Raw genomic sequence first — 23,709 nt, 5'->3', positions numbered from 1 at the left:
TGTAACATCCCCACCGACACCTGGGAATCCCTGGCCCAAGACCGCACAAAGTGGAGGAGAAGCATCCGGGAAGGCGCCTAACACCTCGAGTCGCTTCGCCGGGAGCAAGCGGAAGCCAAGCGCAGGCAGCGCAAGGAGCGCACGTCAACCCAAGCACCCCACCCACCCGCCCCTTCAACCACTGTCTGCCCCACCTGTGACAGAGACTGTAGGTCCCGCATTGGACTAATCAGTCACCTGCGAGCTCATTTTTAATGAGGAAGCAAGTCATCCTCGGTTCCGAGGGACTGCCTAAGAGCGAGAGAGAGAGAAGAAACCGTAAGGTTTTGCCACAGAGATTTTCAAATAGCACAGATTTTTCAGATCTCAAAGTATTAGCTTAGACTAATGGTGACACTCAGTATTTAGAACTGAGACATAAACCAGACAAAGCAAATTTAATTAATAGACAATTAAAATTGCAGACATTGAAACTTTAACATTTTTTGTTTTTATTTTTGGGGTCAGTAGTGAATTCTGAATAATCTAGTTCACTCATATCATGATTACAGAAAATGCTAAGAATTATGTTTTAGAAATGACAAGATCATAATAAAAGAACTGTAGAAAGAGTTAGTTGGCATATTCCATTTCCCATTTTTGACCCTATTAAATAAAACTAAAACATGATCTTTAGCAAAATATGACCAATAGTTTACAGTCAATAAGCTTCAAAATCTAAAAGCCCTTATTAGGAATAAATCCATTTGCAGAATTATACTAAGCCATTGTAATAAATGTTGACACCATAAAACAAGTTTTAAAATTTTCAGCTTCATATATATATATACAAACTTCTGTACATAATGATTACACTCCATGGACAAAGCAGTAATTTGTTTCATCAAAGACTATTATTTTACCCGTCTTATTTGAAAAGTAAGCAAAATTCCATATCTGAGAATGAATTAACTGTTGAATAGCTAAGAAAAGTAATATATTCATGTGCTTCTAATGCAAGAGTCATTAAATCAGTCTCCAAACCAATTGGCAGAAATTTTCATCCACTATGCAACATTCCCAATCTTTTACAGCACAAAAGATGATTCAACGATAACATTTCAGCTGTTTAGCATTTATAAGCACATTATATGTATTCGTTAATATTTAAAACTCAGCAGTAGAATCTGGCTATAGTACATAATTTTTGTCTCATTATTGTTGTAAATGGAATCACTGCAATTGTTGACTGCGGAGACTTGAATGAGGCAGATCATTTTGTATGTCCCCTTAGTTTGAAAGGAAAAAGAATGGGACTGATAACATTTTCTGCCTTTTGGAAGGGAACAGCGTAGGCTGGAATTGCTATTGGATACAGCGTCAGTACATCACTGTACAATCCCAGAATCTACTGATGCTTGCTTCCGAGCTGCCTTTGGAGGAGGAGGTGGAGGTGTCTTGCTAGGTAGAGGTGGAGGGAGCTGTTGGAAAGAAAGTCATTTTAGTGAGTTGTTCATTTCTCTTTTACTTACAGCATTTCTAGCAGTGACCATGGCTTAGATCGAATCTTGAGTGGTGAATGGACTTAAATACATTTAATGCCATCAAATTGTTACAAGGATACAAGTACATCAGGATAACACAGCACTGATTTTTGCCAATTACTTTCTAAACCATCAAACGTACAAATTTTTCTATTACACAGAACACAATGGACCAGAATTTGCAGTGAAAATAACGGTGCTCAGTGTTATTTATGCGCAAATGGTACAGCAACTTCAGGCGAGGGACAGATGTGCGGTTAAACGTGGAAATCCAAAAGTTGCTGTCTGAGTTGCGTCGCTAGTTTCACAAAAACAGCATCTCTTTCTGTCTCACCATTGAAATGCATTGAATGGCGTGATATTGCTATATTTGCATAGTAGATACGAACTAAACTCGTCACAGAAAGTTAAGTCTTGTCCATTTCAGTCTAAGTACCCTTTTAACGATGTTATCACATGTTAATTGCTGCCAGTCAACCTCTCTGGCTCTGAAAATTACTATTACAAGTGTGGAGTCTCATTCCTTCAGGTTTTAATTGTTGTTGGAGATTTAAAAAATGTAAAAATTAAAGTTTTAAAACATTTTTTTTAACTTTCCTTTCTCTGTTAATCCAATCTTTTTTCTCTCTCTCTATTTCTCTTTCTGTACCTGATTTGACATTGAATTCACCCACTCTAATTTACATTTCCTTCTCAGTTATTGCACTGTTAATTTCACAATCCTTCAATCTGATTGGTTAAGGAGATACACAGTTGCTTGCCCTGTTCTCTCAGGTTCCAGATGCCCTGCTTCCCTCACTGCGACATTATGAGCTCGCACTTTCAGCAACTTGCCACGCAAAAATGTTTAAAAACCTAAATGTACAAGGGCAAGTCTAACTAGCGGCAGTCGCTGTTATTTGCCCTGCAACAGCAAACTGTGGGCTAATATATTTGTGGCACAATAGAGTCAATTTTATTGACTCATTTTTGAAGTCTGGTTGTGAAACTGCTGGTAACGGATTGAACTTTTTAAAAAAGTGCTACTATTATGTGATAGTGGTTCAAAATATGGTTCAATAAATTTTAAGTAGTTAAGCTACTTAGATTAGTTTTGCAACATTGATTAAGGTGGTTTAGTATCAGTTTATTGAACAAACTAAAAGCAGCATGCAATTTTACACAGTTCTATTCTAATTAACACAGTAAAGTGGCCAATTGTGTTTCAAAGGACTTACTGGAAACGCTAAAATTGAAAATTTCTCATAGTCCATTTAAAAAATACTACAACTGTGAAAGAAGAGACAAATCATGCTAGTTAATTTTAGACCTGTGATTACCCTGGATTGATGTGGGGGTGGTGTGGTAGGAATGGTGAGTTCTTGACTATCTGTCAGAGTTCCGTAATCACCAGTGTTGCCTTTGACAGGAAGAGGAGGTGGTATTCCTGTCTGCTCAGAATTAACTGCACCATTTAACTCCATATCTAGAAAAGAACAGATTGACGTTATGTTGGAGTTTTGATCAGAACACATTTGGTTTGCGACTTTTTCTCCCATGTACAAAAATATATTGTAAAATGCAACTTCTTTGATTGAATTTCTTACCTTTAAGAAGTAAACTAGCATAACAAAGTAATGTACACATGGTCACATACATAATTTAAATTATAAACAATAATCATGAATGTAACACATCTACAAACAGGATACAGTATTCTGTGAAAATGTTAAATATTATGAAGGAGACTCAATGTAAAAATTCTTACAATAAGCAACATATACTTCATCATTGATAGGCAACTGTAACAGTAGAAATTCTACTCATATTTGGACAGCAACAGGAAAATATGGCAAGTGACTTTACTCTATCAAATAATACTTCTAACTACACCACAAAATTATTTTAATAGCTTAACTTAATGTAATTAATTAGAATCTGAATAAAAATTAAATCTCAGGAATATTCGGAGTGTCGTAATTGGATTAATTTTGACTCATTACTTCCATATTGAACTCTAAACGATGCACAATCTTCTCCCATACAGTGCAGAGATTTCATTCATATGTTCTTTTTTTAAATTTGAAGGCATGTAGTAGATATTTTGTTTCTTTTTCAATTATATCAATTTTGCTTGACTTATACATAAAACTGGAAAAGTTATCTTCTTCCATATTTCTTCCCACCATTTTGCTTTTCTCACACACACACAATGCCTTTCTCTCTCTCTCACACACACTATTCAATCATAGGCCATATTATTCTTTCTCGGGTAAGATGATGCACAACTATTTTCTTCCCAGGTATAAAGACAGAGCTGCATCTAAATAAAAATACTTTCCAACAGGTCCTTTTTTGTCATTTATCAAAGTTTTCCAAAACATGTTTAATTAAACAAATTAAAAGAACAAAACATATAAAATTATAGACTTATCCCCACTTGTTTTGATACTATTATATATTAGTCTTGCACGACCAAATTAATCATGAAAAGTGCTAATTAATGAAATAGCTAAACAATGAAGAGGTTGATCTATGGTGATATTAATGAATCTCTGGTTTAAAAGTGAAATTCCTAGCACATGCATGATACGCTACTTACTGTTAAACCAAAAGGGAAATAATATTATTATTGCCATAACGCTGGTTACTTGCCACAACCTTATGTAATGTATTTTCAGTCTAGAGCTTTACTGTGCTACTCCACGTACAGAATTCATACACAATGCTATTCATAATGGTATAGTTAGCATTAAAACCAAGAATCAATAAATCAGCTTTGCCGCTGACCTCAAAATCTGGGCCATTATGGATTCTGCCTCCCACCACTGTTCCAGGTAAGCCATTCCAATTCCCAACAATCCTCTATTTAAAAAGAAATGTTCCTTACTGCTTCCTTTCTTGTTTTGGTGATGATAAATTTATGCTCTCTATGTTACTGACACACCCATCAGTGGAAATAGTTTTTCCCAACCTTATCAAAACTTCTCACAATGCTGATGCTTCTATCAGATCTCCTCTTAACCTTCTCTGTTCTAGGGAAAATTGCCCTGGTTTCTCAAGTCTCTTCTCATAACTAAGTCTCTCATCCCTAGTATCATTTTAATAAATTGCTTCTGTATCCTCTCCATAGCCTTGACTCCTTCCTGAAGTAGGTTGCCCAAAACGGGAAATATCCTAGCTGCAGCCTAACAAATGATCTGTATTGGTTTAGCATTACCTCTTTGCTCTTGTACTCTATGCCCTTATATCTATATAAAACCGCTAACCCATATACATTTTTAATATAAAAAACTGCTTTATTACCATATACTTCCCCTTTAAAAAGATTTATATATCTGATTGCAAGAAATTATGGAGGAGGAAGGCAATTTGGTCCATTTTATTTAATTCATCCAGAAAAATCCTAAATTGCTTCTATTTCAGTAACCAATTGTTTATGAATAAATACCAGAGTTGTTGCCTCTACTACTCTACCTGGAAGTCTGTTATATACAATGATCACAGTGTAAAGAAAAATTCCTGACATCAGTCCTAAATTTACCTTTTACTAGTTTGAACTCTGCGTCCCCCTCGTCCTACTCTTGCGAATTTAATTTAAAGTAATATTCAGGATCTCCCTTTTCCAATTCTTTAACTACCTCTATACTGTCACCTTTTAGATGCTTCCTTTCCAAGCTGAAAAGCCAAAGTCTCTCCCGTCTTTCCTCATAACTCAGATGTTTGCCATTATGGATCAGCCTTGTGACTCTAGCACTTGAATGAATCCCTTATGTCTTGGTTACGAGAACTAAGCACAATATTCAAGGTGCAGTCTGACCAGAGCACTATGCAGCCTCAGTCTGACCAGAGCACTATGCAGCCTACTTGTATGCTGTTGTTTTAGCTTTGTAGTTCAACATTCTATTGACTTTGTTGAATGCCATTCTGCATTGATTGGACACGATGGCCTAGAAATTTGATCGCACCTGAAAATGGGCGAGCACTGCACACTCTTGTTCATGTGGGCACAACAACAATGTGAAATTCATACAGAGATCTCATTATAATGAGTCAGGCCTGCAGCCATTGCTACCAGCTCAGCTTATTGGCTGTGCACCTGTTTGTGGGAGGCAAAAAATTGGGCTTCATTGACACTACTTAAACTCAGCCAGCACCTCTTAAAGGGGAGGTGTACACAGGCTGCACACAGCAGGGAAGCATTGTAAAGGGGCTAAATTAGTTGGAAGAGGTACAGAAAGAGCACCCAGGTTCTCAGATGTAGCGTTGGAGGCCCTGGTCTATGATGCATTTTTTCATACAACAGGTAGTAGAAATTTGGAATTCTCTCCCCCAGAAGGCTGTGGATGCTGGGACAATTGGAGCTTTCAAGATTAAAATCAATAGATTTGTGTTAGGTAAAGGTATCAAGGATATGGAGCTAAGGTGAGTAGGTATAATTGAGGTACAGATCAGCCATGAATGGTGGAGTAGGCTCGAGGGTTGAATGGCCTACTCATGTTCCTTTCAAGAATGTTTCAGGAGACTTGAAAGATCACTGACACTCCTTGAGTTAGACGACTCTGGATATGCTCTTGTGTCGATTGAGCGCTGCACCGGAACCAAAGTCAAAGGCTTGGCTGATGATCCTTCCTGATCCAACACCAGCTTCACTGACTTTGTGAAGTTGGCTGTATTGTGAGACCAAGGGGGAGAAATTGGGTATGGCCCCGTTTGGGGCGCTAGTTCTGGCGAAGCGCAAAGCCTAGCGCCAGTTGCGATTTAGCGCCACTTGGTGCGATATTGGGTTGCAGCGCCCCTAAAGGTGATTGCGGCGCTAAATCAGGCGCTGCACGCTACTCTTAAGGCGCTAACCCGGCGGCGCAACCCAATTTCGCAGCGGTGGGGTGCAGCGAGGGTGCTGTCAATAATCACTTTCCCCGAGACACAGTGGCGCCGGCCAGCTCTTAAAGGGGCAGGTCAATTGGCATCACCAGACACACTCACTGCCTTGTAGGCCTTCAAAGCGGTGGGAGCCTACCTGTGGCGCACCAGCCTAGCAAGACATGGAAAGGGTGAGGCAGAAGGCGGAACGACTCACTGATGGGGCATTGGATGCTTTGGTTGGCGCAGTGGAATCAAGGCCAAGGAAGATGGTCGGAATGTGATTTATGTTTTGGACAGTCTCCCGGGTGTGAGAGGCAGTTATGTGTCAGTGTATTAGTTTTGCTTTCTGTTGCCATAGCTTTCTCATGTTTGAAGGAACCACATTTTGTTTAATGAAACACTTTCTTCATTTACAATGGCCATGCCTGCTATTTACATGCATCTTGCCCTTCACAGGCTTGGGGGTATCAGACCGGTTCCATTCCTGTTCTTGGAATGGCAGCAAGCATTCCGTGAGAGGGGCCTAGAAGCTACTTCTGATCAGCCTCTGACGCGCAGCCTGAGAAGAGCTGCTCGCGTAGAAGTTCAGGCCAGCAGGCATCTTCGAGATGTCCTGCACCTTATCTGAGGCTGCAGATCTGGCTGAAGCAGCTGGCACAGCTCAGTCACCACCTCCTTTCTAAATCGCAGCCTTCTGACACGCTGCTCCTCCGGCATGTTCATGTAGGAAAACTGCTGTCGGAAAACCCTGCCAGCGTAAGGTCTGCTGTGGCGACGTCTGTTGGCCCTCCTCCGTCTGGCCATGCCCGCCCCCCTCTCCCAGCGTCTCAGTGCCCTTTCCAGATGATTCAGCAGCAGGACGTTCCCCTCCAATGCAGCCCCCATAATAAGTGCCCACAGGAAGGTTCCCCATTGTCAAGGCTCACCAACAGCAAGGTGATGGTCAGAAGTCTGAAGATCGTCTGCCTGCACTGGCTCAGTGGTCAAATGGCTCTCAGTGTGCAGCTCAGCAACTTTTTGTAGCTCTCGAGGAAGTTGTGCTCCAAAAATGGCTGCCGCTTTTAAACCACACCAGTCCCCTTTAAATAACGCTCCTCCAGCCCGAGAGCAACTTGGTAAGGTCCAGGTAAGCTGTCACTATTAGCGCCAGGCGCTACGGAGAGGGGAGCCACTGAATTTCCGGTCCGGGGCGCCCAAAAGGCGTTGCACACTCAAATGATGTCATAATCAACCTGCACCCATGAGCCGGCGCTAAGATTTAGCGCCGGCGCTAAATGTATGCTGAATATGGGGCAAGGCGCTAGGCGCCTTGCGCCCGCCCGGAAATTGGCTAGCGCCCCACTTCTTGGCCTCTTTAGGCGTTAATCGGTGGCGTTAACAATCGAATTTCTCCCCCCAAATCTTGATGGCCGAGGATATTAAATTGAACAAATCCTTAATAAATCTTTTAAAAGGATTTCCTGCGCTGAAGCTTTGTTCTTCTACTATTTCAATAAATGCTGGCTTTGATGAGCAAGTGTGAGAGCCACCTCTGACTTAGAGTGTGCTCAAGACCGCCTCAGTAAATGTGATGTAATCACTTGGGTGCTGGTTCGGGACCTAGACACTTTGGTTGCTGGGTCACTGCTGAAAACTGAAAACATGTAGAGCAGTCTGACAATTGGGTAAACCTGTGGTTGACGTTGTGTTAGACCTTAATGCCTTTACCAGTTCTGTCAACTATGTGAGCAAATGTCGAATGTGACTTGACTGATGCATTTTTAAGGAATTTATCTTACCAATGCTTCATGCTTACACTTAATTTCCTGTCTGGCCTGGGGGTACAATGCCTGATCAAGCATGACTCTGAGGTGAGTCTGTGCAAAGTCATAAACTGGTTTGGATATTCTGGCGGTCAAGGTTACCTTCCAACTATTGAATCACTCACATTGAGATTGTGTGCTGCAATTACAGAAGGCAGTGAAAATAGATGTGATGAGGGTATGTCATTAGTAATGCAATTTTTTAAACCAGGCATTGCTATTGGCCAGTAATGTGGGCTTGGGGATCACCAAGGTTAAATTGACTAAGCTGAGCCAGAAGGCTGTGATCCAAGATGGCATTAGCTGAATAGCTTCCAATATTGTTTTCAACCTAAACTAAAATCTAAAACACAAAACTATTTAGGTATTAAAATACTTCAGCAAAAGTTCTTCTCCACACCTTGTCGTAAGAATCAGTGCTATTGAATAGTCTGGCTGTTATGAAAAACAAAATAACTCCTATCAGTGTAGCTCCTTCTCAGTACTTACTCAGGCCAGGCTGTAAGGAAAAAGATAACTTGGTTCTGGGAGTTACTGGAGTTGGTATTGGTGATGCAGAAAACCTTCTATCGCCTGCCATTATATTAATCACTTGGCTCTTTGGTCTTTGTGGCCTTAATGGACTGATCTGAAAACAAGAGATATGTTGTATCATTAAAAAAACTAGTTTTAATAGAATCAGTTTTGTTTTACAGAGCATGAATGGCTTGTCATATGATATTTTAAAGATCAGGGTTTTCCACTTTGCTGATTAAATAAGTTTCTTATGCAGTGATAACATCATGTCAATCAATGTCATAATTTGAAAAGTCCTAGGGCTCCTGGTTTAGTGGGTACACACACTGTGGAACTGGGCCAGGCAGACCAGGGAGTGCCAAGTTTGATTTTAGTCTGTACTGAGATCTCAGTGAGGGTGGCAGTAGGGGTGTTTCAATTGTTCTTAGTGTTCCAAGCTAGGGAGGGGGAAAGAATCAGCCAAAGTTTTCACTTCTGATAGAACTGGACTTGACTTTGATGCCATCACTGTCATGTAACAGACCAACATTCATCATCTTGGCTCACACATGAGAAATAGCAGCGTACTTAAGGATTGGTAGCTCCAGCATGGGCTACAACTTTCAGGAAAGGAGCAGCAAAAGCTGAAAAACAAAATTTTGAATCTCCATTTTATCTTAATCTATTTGATGCAATAGCAGGAACAACTGCCAATATTAGATATTGTTTTTGATCGCAAGTGAGTCTGGTCCTTACAATGCCATCTCATCGGGCTTTTATTCCATACATTTCTAGCTTCATGGTTATTATTACTATAAAATGATAAAGTTCTAAGTAAAATTATTGCAAGTAGCAATAACTTAATTGGACAAGGTGCAAAACTTCCTCTTAAAAACAGACACACTATACACCACATAGAGCCAGGATGCTAATTTAGTTCCCACATATTTTTGGTGGGAAGCTTTGTGCTAAATGTGGATAGAACTCTTCATTGCATGTACAAAGATTTTTTCAATTGAGTGCCGAGCTGAAAGAATCTAAAAGATCTAAAACAGCCTCCTCCTGAATCTGCGTCACCTTCTGTGATTTTGTTCTGAACCTGCTTCTCTTATCAATGCTCTTTTCATCATCTTTCAATGGCGGATGCAGTTTCCACGCACTTACAGTCACTTAACAGGGATTTTCTTTTCCTCTGTACTTGTGTATCCTCATTAAGCATCCCTGATGTACTAGGAAAAACAACTTTGTTTTGAGCATTTAATGTGAATCCATTATCCCTTTTTGACAATCTGATTATGACATTAAAGTTGTTATAGTTCACTACTCAAGAAAAATCCTAAAAAAGTGACAAAGTGAAGGTTTAAAAAATGCAAAATTTTCAATAGCAATTTACGTTACATTTTCCAATGTCAACTGTTCAGTTTTTTTAATGTTACATTGACTGATTTGTACTTACACAGTACAATGCTAAATGTTTCTTGCAATCATTAAAACAGTGACTCCTAATTATCTCATGGTTCTCAGAACTTGTATTTTAAGTAGTCAGGAGGAACACTGAATATTTAAATGAGAGTTACTTTATACAGAAGTCGACAGAAACTCCCAGTTCACAAATTATCCTGCAATTACCGTTTCAGAGAGAATTACTGCCTCTGTAGACTGGCCAGAAATATCAGTCGTTTTAAATTCTTTGTCAAACATTTCTTGGTGTCTGCTATTCCTTTTTTCCTTTTTTCTCTCTCTCTTGTCTTTGTCCACATCATCCTTATCCAATTTATCCTGAGATCTTGAATGCATCTTCTTTGGGAGAAGGGGCTCAAGAATAAATCTAAAATAAGCAATATCGAACAATGAAAAAAAAATGTTTTTAAACTAATTAAACTCGCTGTTACTATTTAAAACCTGTTTCTATTAATGTAATTTAAAGAATCCAAGACCCTCAAAAAATATTGGTACAAAACATTTCTGAAGGGTATTGGGTAAAACTCCACTGCAGCATATTACAATCCAAAGAACGCTTACCAGTTTTTACTTTTTAATTTTAAATGCTTAAACGTTTCCTTATTTTCATGAAGGTGCAAAAATAAGTCCAAAAGGTCAGTACTCACAGCCTGGATTTTCCATTCTGCATTATTTTAATGCAGGCATCGACTCATTACTGCTGGTGATAATAACTCCGCTCAGAAAATTGATTATTAGCATGTTACAATATATTCTGAAACAGGTTTTATGTGCATTATTATTCTGATGTGAATATCAAAAATAATTACCTGTACAATATTTTCACAAATTTCACTGAAAAATAATTAAGTCAACATTTTACATACATGCTCCAGAACAAGATGTAAGATGACTTTGGAATTTTCAGTTATACTGTACCGTAGAATAATTCTTTTAGATTATAAATGATATGGATTGAAGCATTAAGGCTTTCTAAATTAGACATTAGAAATAAATTATGCAGCAATCTGAACTGTTATCATGTGTTATTAATAACTTTCATAAGCAAAAGTAATAGGCAGTCAAAATCAATTTCTATAGTACCATATAGCTTTATTTCTAATGTAAACCTAACAATTAAGCCTTGGATATATACTTTAGGCCTTATGACACTTCTGAAAATGAAAATGCATTTATTTTAACCAAGAGGAATTTTGAAACCCATTTCATGCAATTTTGTAATGTTGTTCCGGTTTACAATTAGAAATCATTACACGACCTGTGGTTTTTAAATATGCAAAGAAAATAATGGCGTTCCAGCAGATGTAACCATGAGGAAGCATTAGGAAAGCAAGTACATTTTTAGCTTGTAATTTCAGTAACATTTTAATAGATTAGTATTAATTTCTCAAAGGTTGCAGGATTGTTTGGTCCCATTTACTATTAGAGTTGGTCTACAGTCATCAACATCAGTCCTCTTTGTGAAAACTGATGTGAAGAATGCATTCAATATGTCTCCCATATCCTAATGATCATTAACAGCTTTGGCCCAATTTATCCTTTAATGGACCCACCTGTCCTTTGAACTTTTTTATGACTATCATAGTTGTAAAACTTCTCTAGATTCATCTTATCCTATGTGATTTGTCTATTTTTCTTTTACAGATGCTAATACTTTTTTTTTCATCCTCAGTTCCCTGAATGAATCACAATCCTCCTCATTTTTGTTTCCTTGTATCTTTTTAAGTATTTGTGTTGGTTTTTAGCTTCCTTATTAAACTACTATGGTATAAATTTAATTTTTCTCCTCTATGAAATGGAGTATACTTTCTCCACTCATGATTCATCCTGTATAATAGCCTAAAATACATTCCATTTTTCTTCTGTGCTATTCTGGTTTCTCAATTATTTTCCTTTAAGATTCTTCTCAAGGGTCCAAAATAGGTCTCCCAAACGAGTACAGCTGTAACTTTTGGTATTAGTTTGACAACAGTATAAAATCTACTACATCGATCGCTACATCCCAGGTGTTCACTAACCTCCAGCTTATTAAACAGCTTTGGTGAATTGTTAAAACACTGAATGCAACATAGGCCGGAATTTTCTGGAGGAAGGCGGGTTGGGGGCAGGGGAGCTCCGATGCAGTCCTGCTGACTTTAACCGGGGGGAGGGGGGGAGGAAAGAGTCCTGGAGGGGTAATCCGAGGCCTCATAGGGGAGGTCTCCGATCGCGGTGGGTGGGTTAGGCAGGGATCCTGGATCCAGCAGTCCCCGTCTTGCTTTAACTGCCGGGTTTCACGAAGTGCATGCAACCAGTCCACAGTTAAAAACAAAATGGAGGTTGAAAAAGAGGCTACCAACCTCATCATAATATTTAAATTGCCGTTCCGCCCCCTGGGAGCGGGTTGGTCGACCTCCTCCATTAAAACCGGAAGTGGATGGGTTGGAGGTGAGATCAGGTCGGGAACCCCATTTTTAACAATTTAGCTACCTCCATGCTCCAAACCCACCCTTTTTTTAGTTTAAAATTCCCCCCATAGTCGTTGTTCTAGTAGCCTGTCTTATGCATTAGCCTGTGAGTGTCTGAACTTGCTTGTATTGTAACACCTCCTTTTTATTGTCCCCAACTATCCATTTCACCTCCAGAATATTTAAATTGCCCCACGATTAGACATTAACATTTTCTACAGCCCTCCTTATCTGCTTAAGCAGCTCCCTATGTGTCTCTCAGGTGGTCTATAACAATTATCAATTAATAATTTGCTGCCCTTATTAATCAGCTCTATCTGCATTGTTCCAACCTTATATCTTCTGCTGCTATAAACACCTATTCTATAGCGGATATATCATTCCTTCTCAATAATGTAGAGGTACTCTTTGTAGTTCTATTCTTGAGAGATATTGTATACCTCCTCAGCTTCAGCTCTTCACCATCCTTTACGCTATGATGCCAGTATCAATATTCTCGCTAGCTGCATACACCTCCAGCTCCAGTACTTTATTCCTCAGGTTCTTCGTATTTATACAGAAGCATTTAAATCTATATTTCAAAACTTGCCTTTCTTATTATTGTGCTACTGATCAATTTCCCTTTTTTGGGTCTGTTTTACTTACCCTTCCCCCCCCCCACACCTTACTAGTTTAAATCCTCCCTCTACTGCTCTATTTATCCTCTTTTCAAGATGTTTCACAGGGATCTGTTCTGGGGCCCCTGCAGTTCACAATATTTGTATATTTTTATACAACGCTGTATAAAGATCAGGAGAAAGTCAGAGGAAAACCATTATGCCAGGTTCCTGCACCGGTTATGTTACCTCAGGATCTGTAGAAAGATGGAGCTGGGCCTGTGCTTGCAATAGGTACAGGCCCAACGTTCAGATGTCAGTGGGCAGGAGGGGGCATTTCCAACCTCTGTTTCCTGAAGTTATATCCATGGGGCTCCAAGATGTAGAAATGCCCCAAGAAGTTAGTGATGGGCTTACCAGGACACTCCTCCCCAGATCAGAGGACCTGAGGGGGGCCCAACCGAAAGCCAAAGAGGACCCAAACAATAAGTAAAGGCATTCTCTGTTCCTCACCAACCGGATTTTGGGGCCTTTGGGCTCCATTTCCACCCCCCCCCCACCATTTTCTAGCACAAGGTCCTGCTAGGGACGGGCCCATAATGCACATGACTATTCCTTTGCTTAGCAACATCTGTTATCTTCATATATGTCAAATTTCTCAGAAAATTAATCACATTAGCTCTAAAACATACCCATCAGAACCAGGCCTAGACGGGGTACTGTCAGATGATATGGAGGAGACTGATGCAACTGATAGAGGTCTTGGAGTTGATGGCATTGTGAAGGATCGTACTATCGAACGAGGCCGACTTCCTCTGCGCTCATCCAGATTTGCAGGCTGGAAGGAATATATTTATATGGTAAAAATACATCCACCTTTCAAAAGTAATTAAAGGTAACTGCTTTCTTAACAAACATTAACTGTATTCTAAAAGGTAATGTGATCTTTCTGTATGGAGCCATTTCAATCCTGTTGAATGTGAACCTGATTCAGTAACATATGAGAACACTCAGAATTAATCAGTCTGGTTTAATCTGCAAGAGTATGTATTAAATAAAATTTTGTTATGATATCAAAATCGGTCCCTTTACCAACCTGAAAGTAGATATCCATCTTATAGCTAATAAGGAAATTCTTATCTTGGGACAGTGGCTACCAGAATGCCTTGCCGGGTATGAGAACATGTGCTTAGACATCCAAAGTTCTACGGTTGGGCTGCAGGAGAGCCAAGTAGTTTCTGCTGAAACTCCAGAACAAATGGAGCCACCATTCAGTGGACACACTGCGTGTCAAGAGGATGATGGCAACACACTCACGTATTTTATGGTGAGTTGTACTACTCACCGTGCCATTTGATAGAAGTTCCTGGTATTTACTATCCATCTAGTGAGAGCTCAAATCTGTGTGTGTGTCCGTTGTCTAATGTTCAAACAGTAACTATCTTAGTGGGGTGAAATGGAAGGGTTAGGGAAGGTAAACTTTTAGGTTGAGTAGTCTCCAAGAAAACGTGCTTGTCTACAGAAAATTGGAATTGGATCAACCATCTGTAGCACATTTGGCAATCTGATATCCGAACCAGGCAGCTCTGCAATACTCACGAGCACTTTGATCATTCCTCAGCCAACATGGCTCATTGATGGTACCTAGAGCAGTACTCCTGTCACTAAGTTCCGAGATTCTTTACATCCAGCTCCACAGGAACATAGGAATTGCAAGACGAAAAAAGACCACGGTCCATCTAATTCACGTTCTACTATCCTGGCACTCGCATGATATGATAATGGGAGTAATTCTACTGCTCATGTCCTAACTCGCACCAAGTCCTGTTTACCCATTGCCACGGTGTTTGCTGATCTACATTGGCTCCCGGTCCACCAACGCCCCGACTTTAAAACTCTTATCCTTGTATTCAAATACCTCCATGGCCTCGCTTCTATCTTTGTAACCTCCAATAGCCCTACAACCCTCCAAGAATTCTGCATTCCAAAAATTCTGTCCTCTTGTGCATCCCAGACATCCTTCGACTCACCATGGGCGACCGTGCCTTCAGCTGTCTAGCCCTAAGCTCTGAAATTACCTCCTTAAACCTCCGTCTCTTCACCTCGCTCTCCTCCTTTAAAACGCTCCTTAAAACCTAAGGGGGGGGGATTGAAGGGAGTGGAGGGGGGGGGGGGAAAGAGAGAGAGAGGATCGGGGGGGAAAGAGAGAGAGCGGGGATCGGGGGGGAAGAGAGCGGGGATCGGAGGGGGCGAGAGGGAATCGGAGGGGGGAGAAAGAGGGGGGATAGAGATGGGGGATCGGAGGGGGGGAAGAGAGGAGGGGGGGAAGAGAGGAGGGGGGGAAGAGAGGAGGGGGGAGAGAGGAGGGGGGAGAGAGGAGGGGGGGAAGAGAGGAGGGGGAGAGAGGAGGGGGGAGAGAGGAGGGGGGAAGAGAGGAGGGGGGAGAGAGAGGGGGAGAGAGAGGAGGGGGAGAGAGAGGAGGGGGAGAGAGGAGGGGGAGAGGGGAGGGGGAGAGGAGGAGGGGGAAGGGAAAGAGGGGGAAGGGAAAGAGGGGGAAGGGGAAGAGGGGGAAGGGGAGGAGGGGGAGAGAGAGAGGATTAAGGGGAGAAGAGAAAGGATGGGGGGGCGAGGAGGTCAGGAACTTGGGGGTGGGAAAGAGCACAGTGGGGAGGGGGAAGAACGTGATCCAGGTCTAAGGCCGGTGGGGGCGGGTTAGAGCGAGAACGTGATCCGGGTGGTAAGGCGGATCATGTTCTTCCAACCCCACCCCATTTACACTGCACCACGTTCTCCCTCTCCTCTGCTAGACCTGGTTGATTTCTCGGAACGCTCGGTGCGTGTGTGGCAAGTGACATCATTGGACTGGACAAAATCCGGAAGTCATGAAACTGTCATTACTCACTTCATACCCAATAACCCTGCTAACAATCCGTGACCCACACAATGCCCCATCTATGGGGGTGGCAGGGGCGGGGGAGAGGGAATGTCAGGAACCCAGGGAGAGGGGGTGGAGGGGAGTAACTTGGGCAGGGAGGGGAGGTCAGAAACATGTAAGGGAGGGAAAAGGTCAGAAACTCGTGGGGTGGGAAGGAAGTTTAGGAACTTGTTTGGGGGGTGGGAGAAGGTATTAACCCGTGAGGGTGAGCCCTGTCTGTTCTATGTGAGCTCTGTTCTGCCTGGAGCCTGGCAGTCAGAATGGCTCGAATTACACTTTACAAAGTACTTGATTACTTAGGCAGGCAGGATCTAATTACTCATTCCAGGTAAACTTTTGGGTGTGTCTTGTCCTCCAAGATGACCAATCAGAAATCTGGTAGAAATAAACACTACCATTTTTGTCTGAATACGCTCCTGTGAAGCACCTTGGGATATTTTACTACATTAAAGGAGCTATATAAATGCAAGTTGTTATATGACTAGTCATAGCAATCAATCTATCAATTAGCCTATAACAGACTAATAATGTGAGGCAATCCCCAGTTGTGGAGAGCTTTGGGAACCACAGGTCCAAAGTCATCTGTTCCTCCCAAGCATACTGTACTTACTACATCATGTATAAAATTATTCATATACTGTATCCCAAAATGTTATTTTCTGAAAGAAACCTAATTTGCATTTGAATGAATCAATACTAACTGGTTCCACCATATTTCTGGAATTAATCCCCCTTCAAGCGCAGGCCGTGCTCTCTGGTCCTGCTGTTCTGGACAAGGTGAAATAGCTTATCATGGTCTACATTAATAGTCCTTTTAGAATCCTAAAAATAGCAATCGTATCACCTCTGAGTCTTCTCTTCCAGTGAGAACATGCCCACTGGATAACCCTCCAAACCAAATTCCTAATGGGTAGGAAGGACTTCACTGCACCGTGTTGGTAAGCTGTGCAGGTTTAGTTGATTAAACTCCAGCAATTTCTCTGCACATCTAGGAATATAGGAGCAGGAGTAGGCCATTCAGCCCTTTGAGCCTGTTCCGCCACTCTATTAGACCTGGCTGATCTGTACCTCAACTCCAGTTAGCCACTTTGTTCCATATCCCTTGGTACCTTTACTTATCCAAAATCTACCGATCTCAGTCTTGAAAATTTCAATTGATCGAGCATCCACAGCAATGTTCCCTGTAATTTTTTTTTGGGCTGCGAGGCCCATTTAAAAGTTTGTGCGTACGCAGGTTTTCAATTTAAAAGCTGGCTCACTGGCTGTGCGGGACCCTGGAGCGCTGGGCAGTCGCACAGCTTACACGGAAAATTGATCCACAGCCTTTTGGGGGAAGAGTTTTCCAGATTTCCACGACCCTTTGCGTTAAAAAGTGCTCCCCGATTTCACTCCTAAATGGCCTAGCTCTAACTTTAAGATTATGCCCTCTTGCTCAGGATTCCTCCACCAGAGGAAATAGTTAATCTGTATCTATCCTACTGAATCCTTTTATCATTTTAAACACCAGGCATAACAATTTCACAAGCTTTCGCTGGGCAGAAGTTGGGTAAACAGCCCAACTCTCCGTCCGCGGGTGCCCTTTTCCCAAGGATGCATTGGATCTGTCAAGAAGATTCTTGACAGATCGCAAGTTCCAGGTTTTCGCGCATGTACTTTGCATGCAAAAACCTGGAACTTGTGTGGCCCTTACGGGCGTGTACGCACCTCGTACGCACCCATAGGGGGCACAAATTACAGGCCACTGAATTTAATTTGGGTCGGTATTCTAAAATGAATCCACACACTCACCCTCATCCTTGTCCAATTATACCAACTAACAACACACAAGGGTAGGCAGTTGGGTGTTATCGCCAATGTTCATGTAAAGTTTCTGTTAATGTGTTGTCAAACATTGAAATCTTTATTTTCAACACTTTGCCTTCTTGGACAGATCTGTGTACACCTTTGAAAGTGGCTGAGTGAGTTGCAGTGAATGGTGAGACATAACGGTATCCCCCCCAATGGTGATGAGTGTGAAAGGAATGGCTTGGTCATTGTAGGGATGCTTTATGGTGTTGGTGTGGGGTGGTGCCAACCTGTCGCATCATGTGGCAGCCAGGGTGTACAGCGTCAAGTGAAGTAAATCTGGCCATGGTGAGGCCATCTTTGGTCTCCTGGGCAGCAATGTGCTCGGGTGCTGATGCCCTGTGTCCTGTGCAGCATCAGGTGATTGCGAAGAAGGTTGGTGGTGCTGCTGGTGTGCCTGGTGATGTTGGTGTTGGGGCGGATCGTGGTGGGATTCTGAGGACCAAGGTGAGAATTTTTCAAGGGTACCGATGCTGATGGAATAGATGGCAGCTGAAGTTGAGATGACAGAAGCAATCTGTCAATGGTGAGAGTTTGTTCCAAGGAGGTGACACTGGATAGAGTGTTTGCTCCAAACAATTCAAACCTCCATAAAGCTGAAAAGTGTATTCCAAATATTGAAGGCTCCAGCTTCTAAGATTGGAAATTGAACAGCTGTGAAATGGTAGCTTTTATACCACTTTTGCAGCTGTCAACTATTCACAGCAATAGAAAGTCATTGAGAACCTGACACTTACCTGACGTGAGCCCCGAGCATATCTCAATTGCTTGACCCGCCGCTTAGTGCCGGGTCTGCAAACCGCAGGCAGAGCCGGCACTTGAGAAATTAACAAGGAGGTGGGTTCAGAGTGGACTTCCGCCCCGCATTCAATCACTGCCATTTTGACAGCAGACCCGCCTTCAAACTGCACTCGCAGCGCCGGTAAGATTCCGCCTGAGAATTGCTCTTAGCAAATGTGAGAGACATGGTAGTTTTTGGTCACAATGTGGACATGGAAAGTAAAAGTTGAACATTTTCAGACAGGAGTTTATAGATATCTGCCTTATATTTAAAAAGTTAATGTTGCCACCTGGTTTCTTTTTTTTTAATAAATTGAACTTTTATGAAATAAAATAAAATTTCATGTTCTGTTGACTTGTCCAATCAGCTATTTTCAAACTGTGAACAGTGAACAAATGGCATTATTGTGAAATTTGGAGGAGTTATGTATTAAAGAGAAGCATTTCTTTCTCTGTACGATACTTTAATCTTTTAACACACCCCTAAGCCAGCTAGCTCCGTTTATCCATCTGTTGCTGTCTCATGAGTTGCCTAAGGAATGGGGCAAAATTTTAATTTGAGATTACTGGTGGTTGAATCACAATATTAGTAACTCGATCTCCACTTTTTTTTAATTACAGTTTAATCTGAAAAAAGACAGATGAATGAGAAAATAACTAAGGGTAAGGCCTTACACACAGATCACCTCAATGTATTTTGGAACTATTACCTTTGAATATATCATTTACAAGGCTCAACATTGGAGCCTTACATCTGACAATTTACATTTGCAAAGTGGAGCACATGTGCTGGGGTGGTGCCTTAACAGGATCCCATAGAGTGCACCTGCTCCTTTTCACTGGTGTCAGTGCGACCAGTCTTCTCAGAGACCCATACTGTGCCCTTTTTAAGTACTGATGTTGTTTCGTTTGGAAGGTACAAACGTCACTCATTAGGATTGACCCTCCGATCAGATTCTCCCATTCTCACCACTCGGACCGCCTGATTTTTTGACCATTTAAATTAATGGCTAAAAACAGGAATTTGGGTCCATGATTTCTCAATCAGTGCACACTGTGAGCACCGCTTCCCACTGGTAGCAGCTGATCAAGGAACCAATGTCAGGAATTCCTCATCGTATCTCATCCATCAGTTAGAACAATGGTTCATGATGGAAAGTAGAAAATTGAAGATATATAGAAAGAAATAAAAAAACTTACATTCATGTAGCTGCTTAACAATGTAAAAATGTCTCAAAGTGCTTCACACAATTAGTAACTTCTTTTGCGTGCATCCAGCAGCAGTGCACAAACAGCAATGAGAAGAAATGAACAGTTACTCATTTTTTGGTGGTATTTGTTGAAGGGGAATGTTGACCAGGGCACCAGATATGGCACCAAATAATCTTTTAGGTCCACTTGAACAAGCAGACTGGGCCTTAGTTTACTGTCTCATCCAAAACGACAACAGCTCCTCCAATGTTGCTCTCCTTCTGTACTACACTGGAGTATTAACCCATACTATTAAATTAATCAAATTCTGCTGTTTGACTCAAATTCACAACATCTTGATCCAGAGACAAGAGCTAACGATAACATAAAAGCAGTAACAAATCGAGAGGTTTAGATGTCAAAATGCATAAGCAGAACCTGTGCAGCCTAATAGTATCATTTGACCTCTGTGGCATGTTGGGATAGATTTTAACTATCGGGCGGCCAAATGGCAGAATGCGCTAGACGGCTGCCCTCACTACCAGGCCTGGACCTCATTACCCAACTAGCAGCAGGCTGGAGCACGAACAGGTGTTCTACTACGGCTCGCTGGCTCTACCAGCAAGGTAGACCAGCGGGGGAGTATTGGGCATCAGCAGCACACATTATTCTTGCGAAGCCCTGAGCAGCTCTCCTGCCCCATAAAAATAATTTTAAATTGACCATTTCTGGTCCTTTTCAGCTATACTGCCAGCTCAAACTGGAGGGAGCACACACTCTGTCCAGTTATCTCCCAAAATGCCAATCGGGGTCCTATGTATACCATAAGACCCTGATTTGCATAATATGAGGGCCTACCTCCTCGAACAGGTGGCTGCTCCAGCTGCCCCTGTCGTAGGTCCCTTTCAGGAAGGCGATAGCCAGGTCAGGAACAGGTAGTAAGTTTTTCCCTGCGATTTTTCAAGACGGTACCGCCCTGTTTTTGCTTGCAGACTGGTGAAAATCTGTCCCATTATCTACTCAAAATAAACTTCAACCTATGCTATTCTCTACAGTTGGATTTTGTCGTGCTGGTTTGGGCTAGAATTGGTGGCAGGCATCCTAGCAGTTAGAAGGCGCCTATGATCAAATTGCAAAATGTAATTGAAGTGCTATTGTATCATGGGACTTTAAATGCAGTGCTAATTGATTTTATCACACTGCATGTCATAGGGAAATATCACATACTGTACATATCAAAGTATTACGATAATTCACTGTGCTGTTCAGGATATATATTGTTGAATTTAGCATTTCTCATTCAATTGTTGATTTTGTGAATGGCTTGTGTATGAAATCAATCAGAACACTATGAATACCTAAACCTAACTTGTCTAATATTCCTCTCATCAACACAAATGGTGTTTCCATAGAAGTTTAATAAAGCAAATGCCAGATTATTTGTGATAAATCTAAATGCTCCATTTTGCAATTCATTGGACAATAAAGTCAGAATAAGTCTTTTCTATTTCCCTAATAGCTTAAGATCTTTTTTTTAAAAGTAGCTATTAAATAACTCTTGCATCTTTTCAGGTATTGTTCAAACGTATAGACAGTGACCCAAAAACACACAATTAACAGCTTCTAATTTCAAGTAGAAAGAAATAATTCCTGGCGTGAGACAATAGGGGCAATTTTCCTGACTGGGGATCGGGGGTCAGGAAGGAAAGATAGGAGGTTGGGGATTGGGAGGGAAGGATCGGAGGCCGGGGTCAGAGGATCAGGAGGGAAGGATTGGAGGCTGAGGATTGGAGGCTGGGAATCGGAGGATCGGGAGAGGAGGTCGGGGCTTGAAGGCTGGGAGGGAAGGTTCGAAGGTCAGGAGGGAAGGAAAGGAGACTGGGAGTCGGAGGATGGGAGAGGGCAATCCTCATGTCCAATGCTGGGGAGAGGTAAATCTGCCCTAAAAACCCCAGGTGGAAATGTTAGTAGAAACATCCCTCATAAGAATATTGCTTACGTTTCACATTCTGTTACCACAGTCCTATATATTCTCCTACAAACATCCATTTTATAAAAAAATATTTTTAAAGAAACATGCCGACAAGGAATCCTTTAAGGGATACATCATTTGTCCCATCCTGCTATAAGCAGGACTCACCATTTAATCACTGAACAAGCTGTAAAGGTATCCGTGGTCTGGGACAACCTGTACTCCTGGCAGGAGAAGGTTTTGTAAAAGAAGTCTCTCAGGGGGTCGGCAAGATTGCAACTTTTAAACCAAGGTCCAGTCTGCCAGATTAGGAAGAACTAAAAAATTCTTCGGTGTCATTTGAAGAAGAGCAGAGTTTTCCTGGTCAACAAATACCACCAAAAAATTATTAACTGGTCATTCACCTCACTGTTGTTTGTGTACTGCTGCTGATGTACATTTATAAAAGATTATTTGCCGTATCGTGTTCACTTCTGGTCATTTATCAAAAGTTCTGAGCTTTACAGAAGGTGATAAACGGATCACACCATGACTCCTGACATTTCCCTCAAGAACTAATGTGACACTGTGAAGATAAAATCTCGAATGTATGAACTTCTATCTGCTGCACTGATATCGCATATTTAAAACAATACATACATCACAATTTTCTCTCGACAGCCGTCAATATATAATGCTTAATAATACTTATAAAACAGATAATATGATATAGAATTTCTATTATGTTCCACAAAGCAACAATCAACGTTTGTAAAGTAATCATGCTGTACTTGTCATATGATGTAGGGAATTCATAGCTCAACCCTGCACAGGTATTATTTTTTTTCATTTCATAAATTGAATGCATTTCCAAGCAACAATGATAGTTGTCAGTGAATATTTCACTGGAAGAGTGAAAACACATCTTAAAACCTCTTGTTGCGATGATGTACCTGCATACTTAGAAGCATAGAATGTAGCATAGAGGCCATTTGGTCCATTGTGCCTGTGCCGGCTCTCTGGAAGAGTTACCAAATAGTCCCACTCCCCTGCTCTTTCCCCATAACCCTGCAAATTTTTTATTTCCAAGTATATATCCAATTCCCTTTTGCAAGTTACTATTTCATCTGCTTCCACCACCTTTCAGGCAGTGCATTTCCGATCATAACAACTCGCTGAATAAAAAAGTCTTCTCTCCCACCTGCCTTTTTTGCCAATTATCTTAAATCTGTGTCCTCTGGTTACCGACCCTCCTGCCAGTGGAAACAGGGAAGGAACTATTTTTCCAGAAACCAGGAAAAAATACTAAACTGCAGCAACATCTGGTACTGTCACCCAAAAGGTATCAAATACCTTAACACAGATTAGTATACCTCCCGTGGTATAGCACACGGGTCATCTGGGACCTAAATGTAGTTTGTAATGTTTATGCATTCTTGTTGCGGCCTAAACACAACAGTGGTTTTGTAATGCTGCAAATTTACTGAAGTCATATATCACATGATTGATACAAAATAAAAATGTTAAACACCATAAGAAGATACAGGGCCTTGCTGCTATCTTAGTCTACCTCTTCATATAACTTTGTTATTCCCTCCTCAAAACCTCATATGAAGTATCAGTTTGCTTTTATCCCACTCCCATCTCCCCTTTTTCATGATTCTATTAAAATGCTTGGTATTCTTTAACTTCTCACTTCTGAAGGAGGTCTGGATCAAACCTGTCTGTTCTCTCTCCATATGCTCACTGACCTGCTGTATGTGCTTACAGCACTATACGCTTATGTTTCAGTTTTTCAGCTTATGGAATTTTTTGCTTTTTACTCTTATTCTGTTATT

General features: G+C 41.3%; 1 protein-coding gene across 4 annotated transcripts in view; it reads right to left on the bottom strand.

The window, feature by feature from the left end:
- Nucleotides 1–467: 467 nt before the first annotated feature.
- dock1 (dedicator of cytokinesis 1) overlaps nucleotides 468–23,709 on the bottom strand; it is a 712,419-nt gene continuing 689,177 nt past the window's right edge. For all 4 annotated transcript variants that reach the window (XM_085994678.1, XM_085994676.1, XM_085994677.1 and 1 more), the window contains 5 exons: nucleotides 13,862–14,007; nucleotides 10,295–10,493; nucleotides 8,660–8,798; nucleotides 2,843–2,988; nucleotides 468–1,460 (listed from right to left, as the gene is read on the bottom strand). In XM_085994678.1, the coding sequence (XP_085850804.1) occupies nucleotides 1,368–1,460; nucleotides 2,843–2,988; nucleotides 8,660–8,798; nucleotides 10,295–10,493; nucleotides 13,862–14,007 (723 nt within the window). In that variant the 3' untranslated portion in view covers nucleotides 468–1,367. The remainder of the gene's footprint in view (nucleotides 1,461–2,842; nucleotides 2,989–8,659; nucleotides 8,799–10,294; nucleotides 10,494–13,861; nucleotides 14,008–23,709) is intronic.

This window comes from Somniosus microcephalus, chromosome 8, assembly GCF_052327205.1.
Source record: "Somniosus microcephalus isolate GS21.2 chromosome 8, FLI_Smic_1.0, whole genome shotgun sequence".
NCBI lineage: Eukaryota > Metazoa > Chordata > Chondrichthyes > Squaliformes > Somniosidae > Somniosus > Somniosus microcephalus.
This window is presented reverse-complemented; position numbering and strand designations above follow the sequence as displayed.